At 41.2% G+C, this 19,728-nt stretch overlaps 1 protein-coding gene across 2 annotated transcripts in view; it reads left to right on the top strand.

Annotated features, from left to right (window-relative positions):
• gnpat (glyceronephosphate O-acyltransferase) overlaps window positions 1-19,728 on the top strand; it is a 60,960-nt gene that overhangs the window by 27,886 nt on the left and 13,346 nt on the right. For both annotated transcript variants that reach the window (XM_072559007.1, XM_072558997.1), the window contains exon 10: window positions 11,960-12,205. In XM_072559007.1, the coding sequence (XP_072415108.1) occupies window positions 11,960-12,205 (246 nt within the window). The remainder of the gene's footprint in view (window positions 1-11,959; window positions 12,206-19,728) is intronic.

Below are 19,728 nucleotides of genomic sequence, written 5' to 3'. Positions count from 1 at the left end.
GCCTTCTGCTTTGGGCCTTCAGGTGATTGATCAGGCTGTTTCCAGACTTACAGATCATTGGGCAGATGGGTCAAGACTTCCCTAAGGTCATTAGTACAATCTGGAGCCCAGGATTTGGCTCTATTTATTTCTCTGTCATTGCTATCCCTTATCATAAAGATGTTTTGACTTGAAGCATGAAGTTGATCAATATGTTGTCATCTTGAATGTTGGTCACAGGCTCATCCCATCCATTAATGTTAGTGCTGCTACACTTCAAGTAGAGAGTCAGCATATCCTTGTAGCATCTTTGCCCTTCCCTGAGATGCTGGCCACTTGAGAGTTGAGAAAACAGGACCTGGCAAGGGAGAGATGCTTTTCTGCCATCCTGCCACAATGTCCAGTCCACTGCAGTTGATTTTGCAGGAATTTTCCCTGAGTGATTATACGGTTGACTTCAAACAGAACACTGGTTTGTTCAATCATTCTCTCACTGAATCTGGAGAAGGTAGTGGAGATACTGTTGCTGAAATTTCTCTAGTGCTATTATTTGATGCTGATATACAGTCTAGTATCATTGCCTCAGATTAAAATTAACAACTAATCAAACATCAACTATTTATGGACGAGAGTTCTAAATCTCTACCACCCTTTGTGTGTAGAAATACTTCCTAACATCTCTTAAACTGTATGGCCCTAAATTTTTAGACTATGCCCTGTAGTTCTAGAATGCCCAACCAGTGGAAATAGTTTCTTTATCTACTCTATTTTACTGTGTTAATATCTCAAAGATTTCTATCATAGAACTATAGAACATGGCAACAGGCGTAGGCCATTCAACCTCTTAAGCCTGCTCTGCCATTCAATATGACCAGCACAGACCATCGAGCTCAATACCCTAATCCTGCCTTCCCCCATCCCTTGATTCCTTCAGCTACAAGAGCTATACCTACCTCCTCCTTGAAAACACACAATATTTTGGTTTCAATCACTTCTTGTGATAGTTAATTCCGCAGGCTCTCCACTCTTTTTAGATAAAGAAATTCCACCTTGTCTCAGTCCTAAAAGGTTTACCTCCTTACCATGAACAAATTTTTAAAAAACTTTGGTTCTGGACTCCCTTGCCATTGGAAACATCCTTCCTGCATCTAATCTATTTAGTCCTATAAGAATGTTATAAGTATCTATGAGATCCCCTCATTCTTCTAAACTGCAGTGAATACAATCCTAAACGACTTAATCTTTCCTCATACCTCAGCCCTACCATCCCAGGAATCAATTTGATAAGCCTTCACTGCAGGCCTTCTAAAGCAAGAACATCCTTCCTCAGATAAGGAGACTAAAGGTGCATACAATATTCCAGGTGTGGACTCACCCCCTGTATAATTACAGCAAGACGCCCTGTTCCTTGAATCATCTCGCTGAGAGGGTCAACATTTAGTTTGCTGCCTTTCTGCCTGCTGGCACCTGCATGTTTACTTTCAGTGACTGGTGCACAAGGATACCCTAGTCTCATTGACCATTCCCCTCTCAATTTACAGGCATTTAAATAATAATCTGCTTTCCTATTTTTGCTACCAAAGTGGATAAACACATTATACTGCATCTGCCATGCATTTTTCAATTCACTCAGCTTGTCAAAATCACACTGCAACATCTCTGCATCCTCCTCACAGCTCACCCTTCCACCAGCTTAGTGTCATCTGCAAATTGAGATTACATTTAGTTCCCTCATCTAAATTATTAACATATGTTGTGAATAGCTACTAAATATGATCAGAAAATATAGAATTCTGGGGTGAATAGCTGGGGTCCTATTATCGATCCGTATAGTACCTATTAGTCACTGCCTGTCATTCAAAAAAAGGGCTGTTTATTCCCACTCTTTCCTGTCTGCTAACCAGTTGTCTATCCATTTCAATACAGTACTCTCAATCCCACAAACTTGAATTTAACATGTTAATCCCGAAAGAGAGACTTTGTCAAAAGATCACCCCTTAATTTCTAAACTCTACACAAAATAGGTCTAATTTCTAATATCTCACCTCATAACTCAACCCCTCAAGTGTAGGTACCATTATTGTAAACCCATGTTGTATTCCTTTCAAGGCCAGTATATCCTTCCTAAGGTGTATATGCATCTGCTCACAGTACTCCAACTGGGATTTAACAGAGATTTTGTATAGCTCCAGTGGAGTTTGCGCATTCTCCCTGTGTCTGTATGGGTTTCCTCCAGGTGCTCTGGTTTCCTCCCACAGTCCAACGATGTGCAAGTCAGGTGAATTAGCCATGCTAAATAGCCCATAGTGTTAGGTGCATTAGTCAGAGGGAAATGGGTCTGGGTGAGTTACTCTTCAGAGGGTCGGTGTGGACTGGTTGGGCCGAAGGGCCTGTTTCCACACTGTAGAGAATCTAATCTAATCATTTATGCCCCTGAATTCCAGCCCTCTTTGAACACCCACTATATTTAACTCCATAATGTCTAGAAAATATGTTGACTTGAACAATGACAATCTAGAGGGTGCCATTGTTTTGATCTGAGATGCTTCCACTTGGTTTTGTATTTGTACTTCTGGAAGACAGTGTTTGTTATAATGAAACCATGCTGAACACATTTTGTCAGCAGAAGGCCTCGGGCAACTGTCTGTGTGGAATTTGCACGTTCTCCTTGTGTCTGTGTGGTTTCCTCTGGGTGCTCCGGTTTCCTCCCACAGTCCAAAGATGTGCAGGTTAGGTGAATTGTCTATGCTAAATTTCCTATAGTGTTCAGGGATGTGTAGGTTAGGTGCATTAATCAGGGGTAAATATAAGGTAGGGGCGTGGGTCTGAGTGGGTTACTTGGAGTGTCAGTGTGGCCTTGTTGGGCTGAAGGGCCTGTTTCCACACTGTAGGGATTTTCTTAAAGAAAGGATGCTATCTGTATTGATTTTCCTCATGCTGTTTTACCCAACCAGCTCCTCCAGACAGAGAAGCAGTTAACCCTGTTATTAAAGAACAATGATCTTTTCATTTTTTTAGGATGCAGGGAAGATTTCATCAGGGTTAGAATAGAACTTTTTCTTAGCACCTTCATCAGAATCAAAGTGGGACATAAGCCCTGATGACTGTTGTATTGATTTCAGTTAAGCTGGAGGTGTAGTGTCATGAGCATATCATACCTCACTAACAACGTTACAGAAATAACGTTTGCATAATGGTCATATTTGACATTTAACTCTTGAAGTACAGTGATTGACAAAAGTAGCCTTGTTCAGTTTAAACAGCAATGTGATCAGTAGAATTATATATTTTCTGATCATATTTAGTAGTTGCCTTGCATCAGAAAAGGCTTAACTGCTGTATTGAATGCCAGTCCCGTGCTGGTTCCTCCAGGTGTATCTTCAGGAAGTTATCAGCAGTCATCTTCCTTGATCTTTGTTTATTTATGTTTAATTATACTAATATGCTGTAGATAGCTTGACATTGTATATGCTCAGCTATAAACCATGTGAAAGCCAGCACAGTCTGAAACAGCTGATAGGTTTCTTTTTAAAAAGTGTTTTTATGGGGGATTCAGGCAAGATGGCGGCGACTCTGTAGAACTGCCTAACAGTCAAGGCATACTGGTGTTTTTTTTCCAACTTACTTGGTGGAATTATTAGGTTAAAACCTTACAGAACACATTTGGGAGTGGGAAGGATGCCAAAGAGAAAAGGAGCGAGCAAACAGCAGCAGGGAGGACACTCCCCTGCAGCACCTACCACACCAGAGACTGCAGCAGGAGAAGCCTCTCCTGAACCCCCCGGGGACCTGACAGACTCACAGGAATTGGCTGCGGCGACGGAGAGACTGACCTTGAAAGTTGGGGCTGCGATTGAGGAAATCCGTGGCGAGATTCATGCCCAGGTCCAACCTATTGCATCCGTGCTGCAGAAGCATGAGCAGGAGATCCAGGGCCTCGGGGAGCAGCTGGAGGAGGTGGAGGGTCAAACTAAGGCCTTGGAAGCTGCGATGGAGTCCTAATCCAGTCGGATCCAGGTGCAGGAGCGAGAGGTACGGGCCTTGCGAGATCATAGCGATGCCTCAGAAATCGAGGTCGGAGGATAAATCTCCGAATTGTTGGGCTCCCTGAACATGAGGAAGGTGAGCAGCCAGTCAGTTTCTTTGAAGATTTTGGGCCTTCACATCGAGTCCAGCAGGCTGCAGATTGAAAGGGCTTATTGGGTTACAGTGCACAGGTCAGGGCCGGTGCAGCGCCCCCGTCCGGTCCTAGTGCACTTCCACTCATATAAGGACAAGGAAAAAGTCATAAAAGCTTCCAGATCCCTGGGAAAAGATCTGCAGGCACTGCTGTTATGGGGTCAAAAATCATGTTTTTCCAGGAATTTTCTGCAGCTTTAATTCGAAAGAGGAACTCCTTCGATGAAGTTAAAAAGAGCCTGAGGAACCTGGACATCCAGTACTCCATGAGATACCCCACAGTGCTTCGTTTCAGCCACGAGGACTCAGTTTATACATGTGACTCAGCAGATAAAGCTAAAAACTTTGTAGACATTTTAAAATAGACCAATTGGCCTGAAGAATACGGTTAGTGTTTGTTCTTTTTTCCTTCTTTCCCCATGTTTTCTCTTCCTTTTTTTTATTCCTTTCGTTCTCTCTAGTAATTTTTTTTTTGAAAAGGGGGGAAACTCCTTGGAATAAGATATTCCTTTGTTTTATAACTGGATTTTCTGATGGGAAATTTTGTGGATGTTGTCTGTTGTCTCCCTTTTTCTGTTTATTCTGTTTCTCTTTTAGTCACAAGTAGGGATGACATGAAGCCAGGGATAGGTGAAGTTCTCATCCTGTCTTTTTTCTTTTGATTTAAGGATAATCTCCTTGTTCTTTTTTTCTGGCCTAAGGCTGGGGCACAGTCCAGGTTTGAAGGAGCTGTGAAGGAGGGGATGGGTAGGGTCAGTGTCCCCAATGGGCAAGGGGAAAAGTCTTCCATTCAAGGTTTTATAGTTGATTTTCTTTGTAGTTTATTGATAGTAATAGTTGTAAGTAGTTATGATAGAGCAGTTTTTTGTATATATAGTTCTTCGACTCTGAGTCTTAATTTACTTGTGCTCGGCACTTTGTAAGCAGGGATCCCCCTCCAAGGGGTTCAAGTGTCTCTGAAATGGGATATAGCTAAATGTCTTATTAACTGGTTCACCTGGAATATTAAGGGAAGTCATTCGCCTATTAAAAGGAAAAAAGTGGTTTCTAGCCTTAAGAGGGAAAGGGTTAATATCACTTTGTTGCAGGATACCCATATTGATAATGGGGAACACCTGAAATTACAACAGGGGGGTTATGGCCAGGTATTCTTTTCATCCTTTACTACTAAAAGTAGGGGAGTGGCGGTTCTTATTCAGAAAAATCTTCCGTTCACATTATTAGAGCAGGTGAAAGATGAGCAGGGACGGTTTGTGATACTCAAAGCCCTGATACGTGGGGAGGAATATGGCATTTTAAATGTCTACTGTCCTCCGTCACATCCCCTCAAATTTTTGATTAGTGCTTTCTCCAAGTTGAGTGCTTTTGGAACACGACACATTATTATAGGGGGGGATTTTAATTGTCTTTTGGATCTGACAGTGGACAGGATGCCTTGTGGGCCCCCAACTATTTCTTCTCAGGCCAAGCAGGTGGTTGACTTATGCGAGGGGTTGGGGTTGGTGGATATTTGGAGATGTTTTCACCCTACTGGCAGGGACTTCACCTCTTTTTCAAATCCACATAAATGTCACACAAGGATTGACCTCTTTCTGGCTCCCTCGGCCCTCCTAAATCCGATTATGGGTTGTAGAATTGGGAATATAGCTATCTCAAATCACGCGGCAGTATATTTGGAGGTTAAGGCCAAGAGTGAAGGGCTAGGTTTGCGGCACTGGCATTTGGACCCTTTTCTTCTTAAGGATTCCAAATTTATGGAATACTTTTTGAAGGAGTTTCAGGAATTCTTGACTATCAACTCAGGCACGGCTAGTAGTCCGTCTATGCTTTGGGAGACTGCTAAGGACTTTGCTAGAGGATTAGCTATTTCCTATTCGGCTGGCTAAAAATGACAGAAGGAGGAACAGCAGCATGTACTTGAGATGCGGTTGAAAGCCGCCAAGGCGGCACATTTTGCGCAGCCTTTGGTGACTAAGCTACTGCGGATCACGGATCTCCGGGCTGCCTTAAATTCAATACTGACACAAAACGCAAAGAAAGAACTTGCCATTGGTAAACAAAGGCTGTTCGAATATGGGGATAGGCCAGGGAAGTATTTAGTGTACCTGACTAGGAAAAAGCGGTTCCTCAATCCATTACTGCAATCAGAGACGGGGCCGGGGTCCTTATATACGATGCTAAAAAGATTAATTAGACTTTTCGGAGCTTTTACTCTGAATTGTATCGGTCTGCAGATTACAAGGACAGAAGGGCTAAAATGGAGACCTCTTTTTAAGAATCTGGACCCCCCTAGGGGTAACCATGGAACAGGTCTCTCTCCTTAATGCCCCCTTGACAGTTCAGGAAATACAGGAGGCAGCTAGACAACTTCAGAGTGGGAAAGCGCCTGGCCCTGATGGTCTCCTGGGTGAGTTTTATAAGGAGTTTGTAGGGATTCTGTCAGGGCCAATGTTGGAGATGTACAATCACTCCTATATATATATATATATATCTATATATATATGAATACCTACCACCATCTTTGAGAGAAGCTAATATTTCCTTAATTCTTAAGAAGGGGAAGGTTCCTGAGGATTGTGCCTCATACTGGCCCATCTCTCTATTAAATTCAGATTTCAAGATTCTGTCTAAGGTCCTGGCGCTGAGATTGGAAAAGGTGTTGCCCCATATTATTAAAGAGGACCAGGCAGGCTTTATAAGGGGCTGTGGGTCCTCTAATAATATTAGAAGGTGGCTGAATATGGTCCAGGTCTGTCAGCAATGATGGATTCAGGGGTTGGTGATTTCCTTAGATGCAGAGAAAGCATTTGACCGGGTGGAATGGCCATATCTTTTTTATGGGAGAAAGTGAGGACTGCAGATGCTGGAGATCAGAGCTGAAAATGTGTTGCTGGAAAAGCGCAGCAGGTCGGGCAGCATCCAAGGAGCAGGAGGTCAGGAATCCTGAAGAAGGGCTCATGCCCGAAACGTCGATTCTCCTGCTCCTTGGATGCTGCCCGACCTGCTGCGCTTTTCCAGCAACACTTATCTTTTTTTATGTCTGAGAACAGTTTTGGTTGGGTGTGGTTTTTGTTAGGTGGGTGGAGGATTTATATCTCCACCCTCTGGGCGCGGTCATCGCCAATGGGGTGAAATCTGGGAATTTTAGGATTGGTAGGGGTAGTCGGCAAAGCTGCCCCTTCTCACTTGTTGTTTACGGTAGTGATAGAGCTGCTGGCAGTGGCCATTCGTCAGAACGACCACATAACCGCTCTGGAAGTGGGATCGAGGGCATACAAGATTACACTGTAAGCAGATGATGTCCTTCTGTTTTTAATCGAACCCAATGACCTCCATACCCCATTTGATACAATGTATCAATTCACTTGGGGCTATTTCAGGATATAAGGTTAACTTTGCAAAATCGGAGGCTATGCCTTTGAGGTACCTTAAGGATGTGCCAGAAGTTGAAGGTGGCCCTAAGTTTCCTTTTAAGTGGTCACAGGCAGGGTTCCAATACCTAGGCATTTTTATTATCCCCAAGTTTGATCTGTTATTTCGGACTAACTTTGCTCACTTGCTCGACAATATTAGGCGAGATCTCCAGAGATGGGAGGCTCTTCCAATTTCATGGCTGGCCAAATATCTCTCATTAAGATGAATGTTCTTCCTCGTTTGCTTTATTCCATGCGTATGCTCCCTATAATGTTTCCCAGATCAACGTTACGGAAGCTTATGGGATGGTTTGGTTCCTTTGTCTGGCATCATGGGCGGCCCCTCATTAAACTTACTAAATTGCAGTTGCCTCAAGGAGGGGGAGGAGTTGATTTCCCAGACATCAGGAGGTATCAACTGAGTTCCCTGCTGTAAGTTGTCTGTGATTGGGTTGGTAACGATCCAAATTCAATACGGCTGGAAATTGAGTCCTCCCAGGCAAAGTGCCCTCTTATTAAACTGTTGTTCATGGATAAGATGACAGTTATGGACCACTGCCGGAACCCCATTGTCATTAGTACAGTCACTGCATGGAGGGCGATGCTTCAGAGTGAGGGTTGTTTATCCAAGACTTTGCCACTTATGCCTATAGTTGGCATGCCAGGGTTCTGACCAAGGTTGATGGACTCAGGGTTCAAACTGTGGGCAGCGAGAGGAGTTTCTAGTTTGGGAGACTTGTTTGAGGGGGAGGTTATGATGTCTTTTGAGCAACTGATTCACAAGTATGGGTTGCCCTGCAGAGATCTTTTCTGTTTTTTTCAGGTTAGGGATTTCATTCAGAAGAAGACTACGCTTCTCACTAAGCCCTATAAGCCCAATACAGAGAGGTTGTTGCTATGTTCCACAAGCACCCTTTCGGTTAATGTCCTCTATCGCCTCCTGGGTAGCCGGGTCTGGCAGGATATTAACCGGTTATGTAAGGTCTAGGAGCAAGAGCTAGGAGTGGAGATCTCTTCTGAGACATGGGAGAATGCTCAAACGATCTCAATCTGTAATAGGACATGCACTACGCAGTTAAAAGTTCTGCACAGGGGTCGTCTGGCACCAGACTGTCTGGTGAAGTTTAAAAAAGAGGAATCTTCAGTGTGCCCCAAATGTAAGAAAAATGTAGGTACTCTTACCCATTGCTTCTGGACATGCCACAGGCTCTGTGTTTATTGGAGCGCTGTGGTGGGAGAAATAGGGAGGGTATTGAGGACTGAAGTCAAAGTAGACTGCATATCCCTCCTCTTAAGTCTACCGAATTTACCATCTGTAGACGCGCATGGAAAGAAACTATTTAATATTCTTGCATACTGTGCACGGAAGAATATTCTGGTGTCTGAGAACCTGCCGGACTTGCTGGGATGGCAGAAATTAATTATGGTGCACATTCCCTTAGACTTTTTTTACAAACATCATGCACTACACAACAGACCATTTTTATAAGACATGGCAGCCCTACTTTAGTTATTTGGATATAGATTTGCCAGTTATCTTAACTAGGGTGTTTGTTTAATCAGGATGGTTAGGTTTGTCGAGCCCTGGGCCCTGGAGGGCTGAGTTAATACAGGTATATATGCAATGCCCCCGTTGCTTTGTTTGGGAGCTTTGCGCCGAGCATAGCTATTCTGTATTCTGTGTCTTTTTTTGTTTTTCTTTTTTTTGATCCAGTAATTATTTACTTCTTTATTGCTGTTGCTTAATACAGGTACAGAGTTAATACAGGTACATATACAATGCTCCAGTTCTTTTGTTTGGGAACTCTTCTGTTCTATATTTTGTGGGGGGTTTTTTTGGTGTTTTTTTTTGCTTTTCTTTCATTTTTTTGATCTGTCAGTTATTTACTTATTTATTGGTGTTGCTTTGCACAGTGTTAGGGTTTGTTTTGTATTATAGGGTAGGTTAGTAGTTAGCAAACAGTAGTTGTATTGTAATTTGTTTTTCTTTTTATTGTACTGATATTTGTTATTGATTGTATTTTTCAATAATTTTATATGTTTGTAAAGTTAAAAAAAATTCCTAATAAATATCTTTACAAAAAAAAGTGTTTATGTTTGAAATAATAACCCTTACTGGCTTTTTGAGGCCACTGCTTCAATGCACCTGAGTAAATTTAACACTTTGGTATATCAAGACTTAATGTTTGCATTCTGCAATTCAGTTTTGCTGTGACAACTGCACCTTGTGGTCTAAGGTGTGATGTGAAAATAGAACATTGAACAGTTTGGTACAATATATGCCCTTCAGCCCACAATGTTGTGCCGGACATTTATCTTAATCTAAGATCAACCTAACCTACACACCTCTCAATTTACTGCCATCCATGTGCCTATCCAATAGTCACTTAAATTTTCCTAATGTCTCTGACTCGACTACCACCGTTAGCAGTACGTTCCACGCACCCACCACTCTCTGTGTAAAGAACCTACCTCTGACATATACCCTATACCTTCTTCCAATTACCTTAAAGGTATGACCCCTCTTGACAGCAATTTCTGCCCTGGGGAAAAGTCTCCGACTAGCTACTTTACCGATGCCTCTCATTACCTTGAACACCTCTATCAAGTCACCTCTCTTCCTTCTTCTCTCCAGTGTGAAAAGCCATAGTTCACTCAACCTCTCTTCATAAGACAAGCCCTCCAGTCCAGGCAACATCCTGGTAGATCGCCTCTGCACACTCTCTAAAGCATCTACATCCTTCCTAAAATGATGCGACTAAAACTGGACACAATATTCCAAGTATTTTATAGACCCTCAGCAAAACCTCACAGCTCTTAAACTCAATGCCCCTGTTAATGAAAGCCAAAACACTATATGCCTTCTTAACAATCCCAATCAACTTGGGTGGCAACTCTGAGGGATCTATATAAGTGGACCCCAAGATCCCACTGTTGCTCCACACTGCCAAGAATCCTGTCTTTAACTCTGTATTCAGCATTCAAATTCAACCTTTCAAAATGAATCACTTCGCATTTATTCAGGTTGAACTCCATCTGCCACTTCTCAGCCCAGCTGCGCAACCTGCCAATGTTTTGTTGTAGCCCGCAAAAGCCCTCAACGTTATCCACAACACTACCAACCTTTGTGTCATTGGCAAACTTACTAACCCACTCTTCCACTTCTTCATCCAAGTCATCTATAAAAACTACAAAGAGCAGAGGCCCAAGAGCAGATTCCATTACGGGACACCACTGAAAACCGACTGCCAGACAAAATGCTTTCCATCCTCTACCACTTGCTGTCTTGTTTTAGCCAGCCACTTCTGTATCCAGACAGCCAAATTTCCCCATATCCCATATCTCCTAACTTTCTGAATGAGCTTACTGTGGGGAACCTTATCTAATGTCTTACTGAAATCTATATACGCAACATCCACTGCTCAATCTTTGTCAACTTGTCTCATCACATCCTCAAAGAACTCAAGAAGGCTTGTGAGGCATGACCTGCCCCCTCAAAGCTATGCTGACTATCTTTAATCAAGCTGTTTATAGTCATAAATCCTATCTCCCAGAATCCTTTCCAGTACCTTGCTTACTACAAAAGTAAGGCTGACCGGTCTTTAATTCCCAGGGCTTTCCCTATTCCCTTACTTGAACAGAGGAACAACATTCACCTCCCAATCATCTAGTACTACTCCCAGGGAGAGTGAGGATGCAAAGATCATTGCCAAAGGCACAGCAATCTCATTCCTTGCTTCCCATAGTAACCTCGGATATATGTGGTCCACCCCTGGGGACTTATCTATCTTGACGATTCCCAGAATTTCCAGCACGTCCGTTTTCTTAATATCAATCTTTTCAAGTTGATTAATCTGGTCCACGGTGTTCTCACTATCAACAAGGTTCCTCTTTAGTGAACACTGAAGCAAAAAAAAACTCATTTAGGGCCTCCCCTACCTCTTCAGACTCCAGACACAAGTTCCCTCCACTATCCCTGATCAGCCATACCTTCTCTCTGATCATTCTCTTATGCCACATGTAAGTGTAGGTACAGATATTTACGTAGGAAACTAATGGGATCAGAACTTCTAATAACTACACCTCATATGTACCACTAATCTTCAATTGTGGAGAATGAGTGAAATGTGAAGCGCACTCATTTCTTTTTCGGTGAAAAATTAAAACATTAAACTTTTCAGTCTTTATAGTTTAAAGTTCCCTGTTCATAACTATGTATAATGTGTTTCCCAGCAGATCTGACAGTATCTCCATTTGCGAAATGAATGCTATATTGATAACCATTGTTATTTTCATGTATTGGATACCATTTTGTCATAAATCCAAATTTTAAAAAAATCTACATTTGCAGTGTGCAAACTTTCACTGATCTCTATGGTGTGTTCCAGGGAATGTAACATCTGACAAAGTGATTCGCTCAAGTCTTACCCTACGCCACAACATAGTGAAGACAGTCAAAGACCAGGTTGTGCTCTGTCAAGAAGGGACACCAACTAAATTCACAGTAGAAAATATTTTCAAGTACACCATTTCCGTGCTGATGTGTGCATCCTATAGAAATCAGATACTGCATGTTTTTGTGCGCCCTGCCTTGGTAGCAATTGCATTTCAAAATGCACAAAGTTGCAGGAAAGGTAAATACTTTTCAAAAATATTCATTATATGATATCTCAAATTGAATGGCACATTGTTATCCTTACATCTCTGGAATCAGGATTTAAGATCCATATTGAGCAGATGGAATGAAGGCCTCCTGTATCTGTTGGTTGTGAAGATTTAATGCAAAATAAACTTAATCTAAATGTCTTTTGTGGGTACACAGCACAAATGTCATCATTGTGACAGTGATTCCCAAGATGGGTTGTGAGGGATTTGGGAAATCCAACACAATGGTAGGAAGATTGGTAAGGTCACATTTGTTGGGGCAGGGTATGGTAGTAGGAATAGTGCTGGGGGGAAAAAAATGCATTATTTTTATTTAACTAGTGTCAAAAGTAGTTGATGCTGTGAGATTCAATACTTTCACTTATTTTGCTGAAGGAAAAATAGTTTACAAATGAAACAGATTGAAAAAGTAGATTAATGCTTGTATTATTATGCTCTGACATTATGCTGCTTTTCAAAGTTCTAAATGTCTCCTGTTGTGCCTTCCCATTGCAGATTTGAATATCCTTCCTTTCCCTTGATTGGCTTTGTTCTATCACCTGACCTCACATCGTAGTTCCTTATCATTTTCTAGTTCACCAGTTTTTTTTATATAGATATTTTTATTGAAAATTTAACATGTTTTTACACATTTACAAAAGAAAACTTAAAAAAAAAACCCAAGTATAAACATTGATATACAGTTAAATCTTAAATAAGTGATAACCAAAATCTATCAAACAAGAAAAAAGAAATACCAAGAGAGAAAAAAAAACAAAACTCAACTAACTACTCATCTAGCTTACAACTAACCAGAATGTATGATTAAAATTCTTACATTATTCAAGAGAAAAAAAAACCCAATGGATAACACATAAATTGAGCAGTGATGTACATGCTCGGAATGTGTTAACAGCAGATCACAACAAAACCCATATTCATGCGGGATTCCTCTCCCAGGGGGCCCTGGACCAGCCAGGTTCACCCTCTCAATTAAATAAAGGCCCTTGTAGGATGACCGAGATATCTGTATTTGTGTAATTCAAGAAGGGCTGCGATATTTTATGGAGTAATTTTGTTTTTCTCCCGGTGCACCATATTTGTAAAGAAGTCAGGAGGAGTATATTCCATAATTATTCTGTGCCAACTCAAAAGTTCTTGAGGGCCCTCAGCCACCCAGTTTACCAAAATGGTTTTCCTTGCACAGAAAGAGAGAATGCAAAATAATCTCTTCCCTGTCATAATTTCAATGTGTTCTTTATCCAATAAATGTGTCTCCTATAGGAGAGCTATATCGACCCTTTCTTTCTTGAGATTTGATAATATTCTCCTCCTTTTGATTGGTGAATTACTCCCCATGACACTCCAGGTGCATCATTTAATCGATCGATCATCCATAATCACCGGGCAAGTCCGAGACCGCCCGGGAGAAGAAACTCTATCCAAAACATCCCGAGCATAGAGCATATAAAATTCACAAAAATAAAAGCTCTTTAGTACCTTCAGATCAATATAATAAAAAACTATTTCTAAATTTTAAAAAATGTATTTAAACTGAGATCTTCCCCCTTATTCCCAGGGGGCATCACTTCCTTTCCAAAAAACCCATCATAACCTCTCTCAACCAGTGCCCCACCCTTGACCCAGGCACCCTACAATAGGATTAAAAAAATTCAAGTATACTACTGAACTAGAACTAACAGTGAGTACCCTATCCCCCACACCCTCCACCCACACCAACACCTGGATATATTTGGTAATGTTAATACCATATATGAACATATATGACTATAAAATTACAGCCTCAGCAAATTAAATACAGTAATACAAAATAACAGGGGGAAACAACCCCGCTCCCAAGGACAAAGATAAAATAGGATAAGATACCACCTTCCCCCCATCTACATTAACTAGACCCCCTGGCCTATGTATATAATAAAAGGGGGGAAAGAAAATCACTAAGTAAAAAATGAATAAATAAACCCTTCTTCCCACCCCCCGGACTTAATATTAAACAGTAAGGTAATGAAAGGGAAAAAAAAGGGGGGTAAACCGGGGTGGGGGTAGGGCAAAACAACATCAATTAACTCTTATAATTTATCTAAGAGAGTCTAAACTTTCCTTGGCCTTCTCCGGTGATCCGAAGTTATACACGGACCCTTCATGGCTGAAGCGTAGTATAGCTGGGTAGCGCAAGGAGTATTGCATGTTTAAATCCCCTAAACGCTTCTTCGCTTCATCAAACGCCTTCCTCTTTCAGACCAGAGCTAGGGAAAAGTCCTGAAATAACATAATCTTGGATCCTTTATAAGTCATGGCTTGGGGATCTTTCCCAAGATTTCTGGAGGCTTTCAAGAGCATCTGCCTCCCCTTATAGCTCTGCAGCCGGAACAGGGCCGGGCGGGGGCGCTGGTTCGATCGGGCCTGCGTATTGCAACCCGGTAGGCCCATTCCACCCTTACCTGGCCTGATCCAGCCTCCAGATTTAAAAGCTGTGGAAGCCACTGCTCGAGGAACATTGTAAGCTGGCCGCCTTCTTCCCGTTTGGGAAGGCCAAGCAAACAAATATTTTTTCGACGACCTTGATTCTCGAGGTCGTCAGTGTGATTCTCTAAGGTCCGGACTTGCTGCTCGAGAGTCCGGACCCGATCCACGGCCGATTCTGCAATGGCCTCGGTGGTCGCGGCCTTTAGCTCCGCACCTCCAACTCAGCGCTCAATTCCTTCGATGTCTCGACCGTGCTTTTGTAGTGCGGCCGAGAGTGAATTCCATTGACTTCGGGACTCTTCAATGAAAACATCAATTTTCGCATCGAGTTTGGAGATGATTTCCATGAGGCTCGTCACCGTAGGTAAGTCCCCCAGGGCAGCTGCAGACGCCTCTGCTGCAGTTGGGGAGGGTGGGGGAGGCACTCCTGCCTGCTGAGAGCTGCAGGCTCCTTTCCACCTAGTCATTTTTACAGGAAACTGAACTGTTTGAATTTAGTACTAAACCACTAATTACTTTAAGTAAAAACTATTTTAAATGATTTAGTGAGTGTGGTGGAAGTGGGTGGCCCACTTTGCCTAGGTCTTGGGAGGAGCACTATAAGACTCAGACTTGCTGAGTCACCACTATTTTGGATCTCCATAAGTTCACCAGTTTTAACATTGGCAGTGAACTTTGTTGGCACGTTAGTTGAAATAACTCCACAGAGATTAGTATCCCGTCATTAAGCCACCCTTTATTTACGTGTGAAGAGTCCTTGACACTGATCCAGCTCCCTCAGTGCCAGCTCTCAGAATGAACAGAACCTCTGACACTCTTGTTTACATCTGTCAGCCGGTGCTCCTTGATTGGGGCTATTAATCTGGCCCAAACAGGGAACTCATTCTATGAGGTCCATCTGATTGACCTTGTTACAGTCACTACAGCTGTTCCCTATCAGTCAAAGACATTGGCCAGTTCTTTTTTTCTGTAGCTCTTCCTGGGGTGTTTTAGCACCAGGGCATGTTCTTCTAACTCTGTCTCTGAGATAGGCAATCTGCAATGCACAGTAGTTCGCCTCTTGTACCTGGAGCGTCTTGGAAGAAATTTACTCCCCTCTTCAGGTGGCAACGGTGTCAAGGCCATGACATCCACCATGTCCATCTGAGATTCTGAGGAATCTTCAATGCTTGATGGAGATGGAGAACCCATGGTTTCAGTCAGAAAGGCAGTTGAGGAGCTGGGCTCATTGTGCTCCCGCACTGTTTGGGAGTTTGCAGCTTTCATGTGGTCTACCTGCTTGTTCAGGACCATTACACCTATCTGAACTTTATATGGACCTGACCTCACTCTTCCAGATGGAATTTCATTTGTCATTTTTCTGTCTACCTGACCAGTCTATTAATATCTATGACAGTCTAACTATTCCTTCCTCACTGTTAACCACGTGACCAATGCTTGTGTTATCTAAAGACACTCTAATCGTACCCTCTGCAGTTGTATTGAAAGAATTCAATCAGTACATTGGTGAGACAGGATCTTTGATCAGAATATCAAGATGTAGAATCGGTTTGGGTGGTGCTAGAAAGCAATAAAAGGCAGCAAGCATTTGAAAAAGCTGTTTATATGTAAGAAAAGCAATGGTGGGAATATGTAGCATGGTGTAAATCAGAACAGCGTGATACAGTAATAGTGGGGGACTTCAATCTACATATAGACTGGGTAAATCTAATAATGTGGAGGTCAACATGCTGGAATCTATTCAAGATGGATTTTCAACAATAGTAGGTTGATGAACCAACTAGAGTATGGGACATTTTAGATTTAGTGTTGTGCTAATTAATATTCTGTTGTAAAGGAACGTTGAGGGAAGAGTGTCCAGTGTATAGAATTTCACATCAAGTTGAAAGTGGTGTAGTTCACTTAGTCCTGAAACTAAGGACTTTAACTTAAACAAACAAAACCACAAACGTGTGAGGGACAAGTGGCTATGATAGATTGGGAAACAACATTAAAGGGTCTGATAGTAATCAGGAAATAGCATTTAAAAAATTAATATATGATATGCAACAAAGTGTACATTCTATTTGAAACAAAAATATCTATCTCGAAAGGTGATTCGTCCATAGCTAACAAGATGGTTAGAATTGTATTAGATCAGAGGAAGAGGCTTATTAAGTTTTTAAAAAATTAAGCCGAAGATTGGGAACATTTTAGAATTTAACAAGGGTAGACCAAGAAACTGATGAAAGAGAAAGCAGAATATAGAAGTAAACTACTGAGAAACATAAACCTGGAATGTTAGAGTTTTGATACTTCTGTGAAAAGGGGATTAGGAAAGGCAAACATAGGCCTATTATGGGCAGAGAACAGAGAATTTAATATGCATAATAAGTAAGTGACAGAAACAAAATAATTACTCCTTCGTAGAGAAGGGCAGAGAAAATTCTCACAAAATTCCCTAGAGACAAGGGACGACTGAGAATGAGGGACTGAAAAAAGTTGTATTTGTTAAAAGAAAAGGAATTAGAGTCATAGAGATGTACAGCATGGAAACAGACCCTTCGGTCCAACCCATCCATGCCGACTAGATATCCCAACCCAATCTAGTCCCACCTGCCAGCACCCGGCCCATTGGAGGAATTAGTAGAATTGAAACTAGATAGATCCCGATGTGATAATCTACATTCCACAATGTTGAAAATGTGACTAAAAATAGTGGTTGCACTGATTTTAAAATTCTTTAAATTCTGGAATGGTTCTATAGATTTAAAGAAAGAAATGTAAAAACCCTGCTATTTAAGAAGGAGAGGGAATGAAAATGGGAAACTATAGATTGTTATCCTGACATCAGCAATGGAGAATATGTTGGAATCTATTATAAAGGATGGATAATTAGACAATTATGGTAATATTAAGCAGATTAGCATGGATTTATGAAAGGGAAATCATGTTTGACAAACCTTTGAGTTTTTTGAAGATGTAATAGATGAGAGGGAACCAATGGATCCAGTATATGTAGGTTTCTAAAAGGCTTTCAGTAAGTTCCTTCACAGGAATTATAGGAGATGATATTGTGGGGTAGTATACTGGGATAGGTTGAGAATTGGTTATAAGACGGAAAGCACAGATTTGGAAGAAACCAATCATTCTCAGGTTGCCAGGTTGTGACTTAATGGAGTACCGCAAGGATCTGTATTAGGGGTCTCAGTTATTTACAATCTATAACAATGATTTAGGTATGGCAAACAAATGTAATATATCCAAGTTTACTGATAACACAGAATAAATGAAAATGAGAGTTGTGGGCACGATGCAAAGAAGCTTCAAGAAGATTTAGACATGCTAAATAATTTGGCAAGAATGTGGCAAATAGAATATGATGTGGAAAGCAATGAAGTTATTCGTTTTGGTAGACAAAACGGAAATGCAGAGTACTTATTTAGATAGGGCAGTATTGCTGTGCAAAGAGCCTTGGATATCTTTGTTCGTAACTCTTTGAAAGCTACATTCATGTGTCATAAGTAATTAGAAAGGAAGATTGCAGTTGTCCTTTATTACAACATGATTTAATTACAGGTGTAAGAAACGTCTTGCTGCAATTGTTTTGAATCTTGGCAAGATTGGAACTGGAGCATTGAGTGCAGAGAATGCTGGAGAAACTCAACAAGTCTGGCAGCATTTGTGGAGAGAGTAGCTCTGCTTCTCCTCCACAGATGTTGTCAGAGTTGCTGAGTTTCTCCAGTATTTTTTGTGCTTGTTTCAGATTTCTAGTAACTGCAATCGTTGTGTTATTTAATGCGTAAGGTCTTTTATCCTTGAATGTGGAATGATATACTGGTCTTCGAGGGAGTATAACAGATTGATTCTGGGATGGTGGTGCTGTCTAAAGAGGAAAGATTTGAGGAGTCTAGTCTAGTATTCTTTAGAGTTTTGAAGAATGATAGATAATCTTGTGGAAGTATATAAAATTTTTATGGTACTTGCCAGAGTAAATACAGGAAGCCAAGTCCTCTTGCTGAGATGTCAAAATGAGGGAACACTGTCTTAGAGTAACAGGTGTGCCCTTTAGGACTGAGTTGAGGATTTTTTGTTGCTCAGGGGATGGTGAATCTAGAATTCTCCAGAGGGCTGCAGGTGTTCTGTCATTGAGTATGTTTGACACTGAAATCAAATTGATTTCTAGTTTTTAATGCTGTTAAAGGATATGGGGATCGTGTGGGAAAATTACATTGAGGTAGAGAATTAGCCATGATCCATTTGAATGGCTGAGCAGGTTGAAATACCTAATGACCCACTGCTTCTATTTCTTACTGCTCCTATAAAGTACATACCTGGCAGGGTGATTTGCCTTTATTTTTGTTTTTCATCTCAACTTATTGGCCTAATTGATATTCTTCTAATATGTCATCTCTCCTCATAGTTGTGATTGGTTCATTTCACCAATATCGGAAGCCCCTTTAAAAAAAACTCAGTCGACTAAAAACTATATGATCAGACAAGTAGAACTATCATTCCTGTCTTTCTTTAATTTATGTTTTAACAGTAGTGGTGATACCATACTCCCTGATCTTCTGCTTTATTCTCTAGATTCTGTATTGAGATATATACCACAAAGTAATGTTAGTGTAGTATAAAGTACTACAATGTACAATAAAGATTATTTCCAGAGCATGTTTTTATTTCCATAGCATAATTAAACTTTGCTCTGCATCAGCTCAGCTGCTGCTGAGGTCTTTCTTTATTTCTTTCTTACCCTTCAATTCCCTTTATAAATGCTTCTACTTCTCTACCTTGCCACCACATGTTCAACAACAATTAAGGAAGGGCAGTGCATTCTGATCTTCCCATGGACACCATATCTCAAGAATAAATAAATTAAATAAAACCTTGCCTATTGATTATTGGTCCTAGTATCTACTTATATGATTTGGTGTCAAATTTTGTGTGATAACACTCGTATGAAGGAATATTTTTCTATGTAACAGGCATAATATCAGTACAAGTTGCTGTATGCTGCTGGTCCATGTTTTGCCTCTGAATTGTA

Source organism: Chiloscyllium punctatum, chromosome 3 (assembly GCF_047496795.1).
Source record: "Chiloscyllium punctatum isolate Juve2018m chromosome 3, sChiPun1.3, whole genome shotgun sequence".
NCBI lineage: Eukaryota > Metazoa > Chordata > Chondrichthyes > Orectolobiformes > Hemiscylliidae > Chiloscyllium > Chiloscyllium punctatum.
The sequence above is the reverse complement of the archived record's forward strand: the minus strand, read 5'-3'. Positions and strand labels throughout refer to the sequence as shown.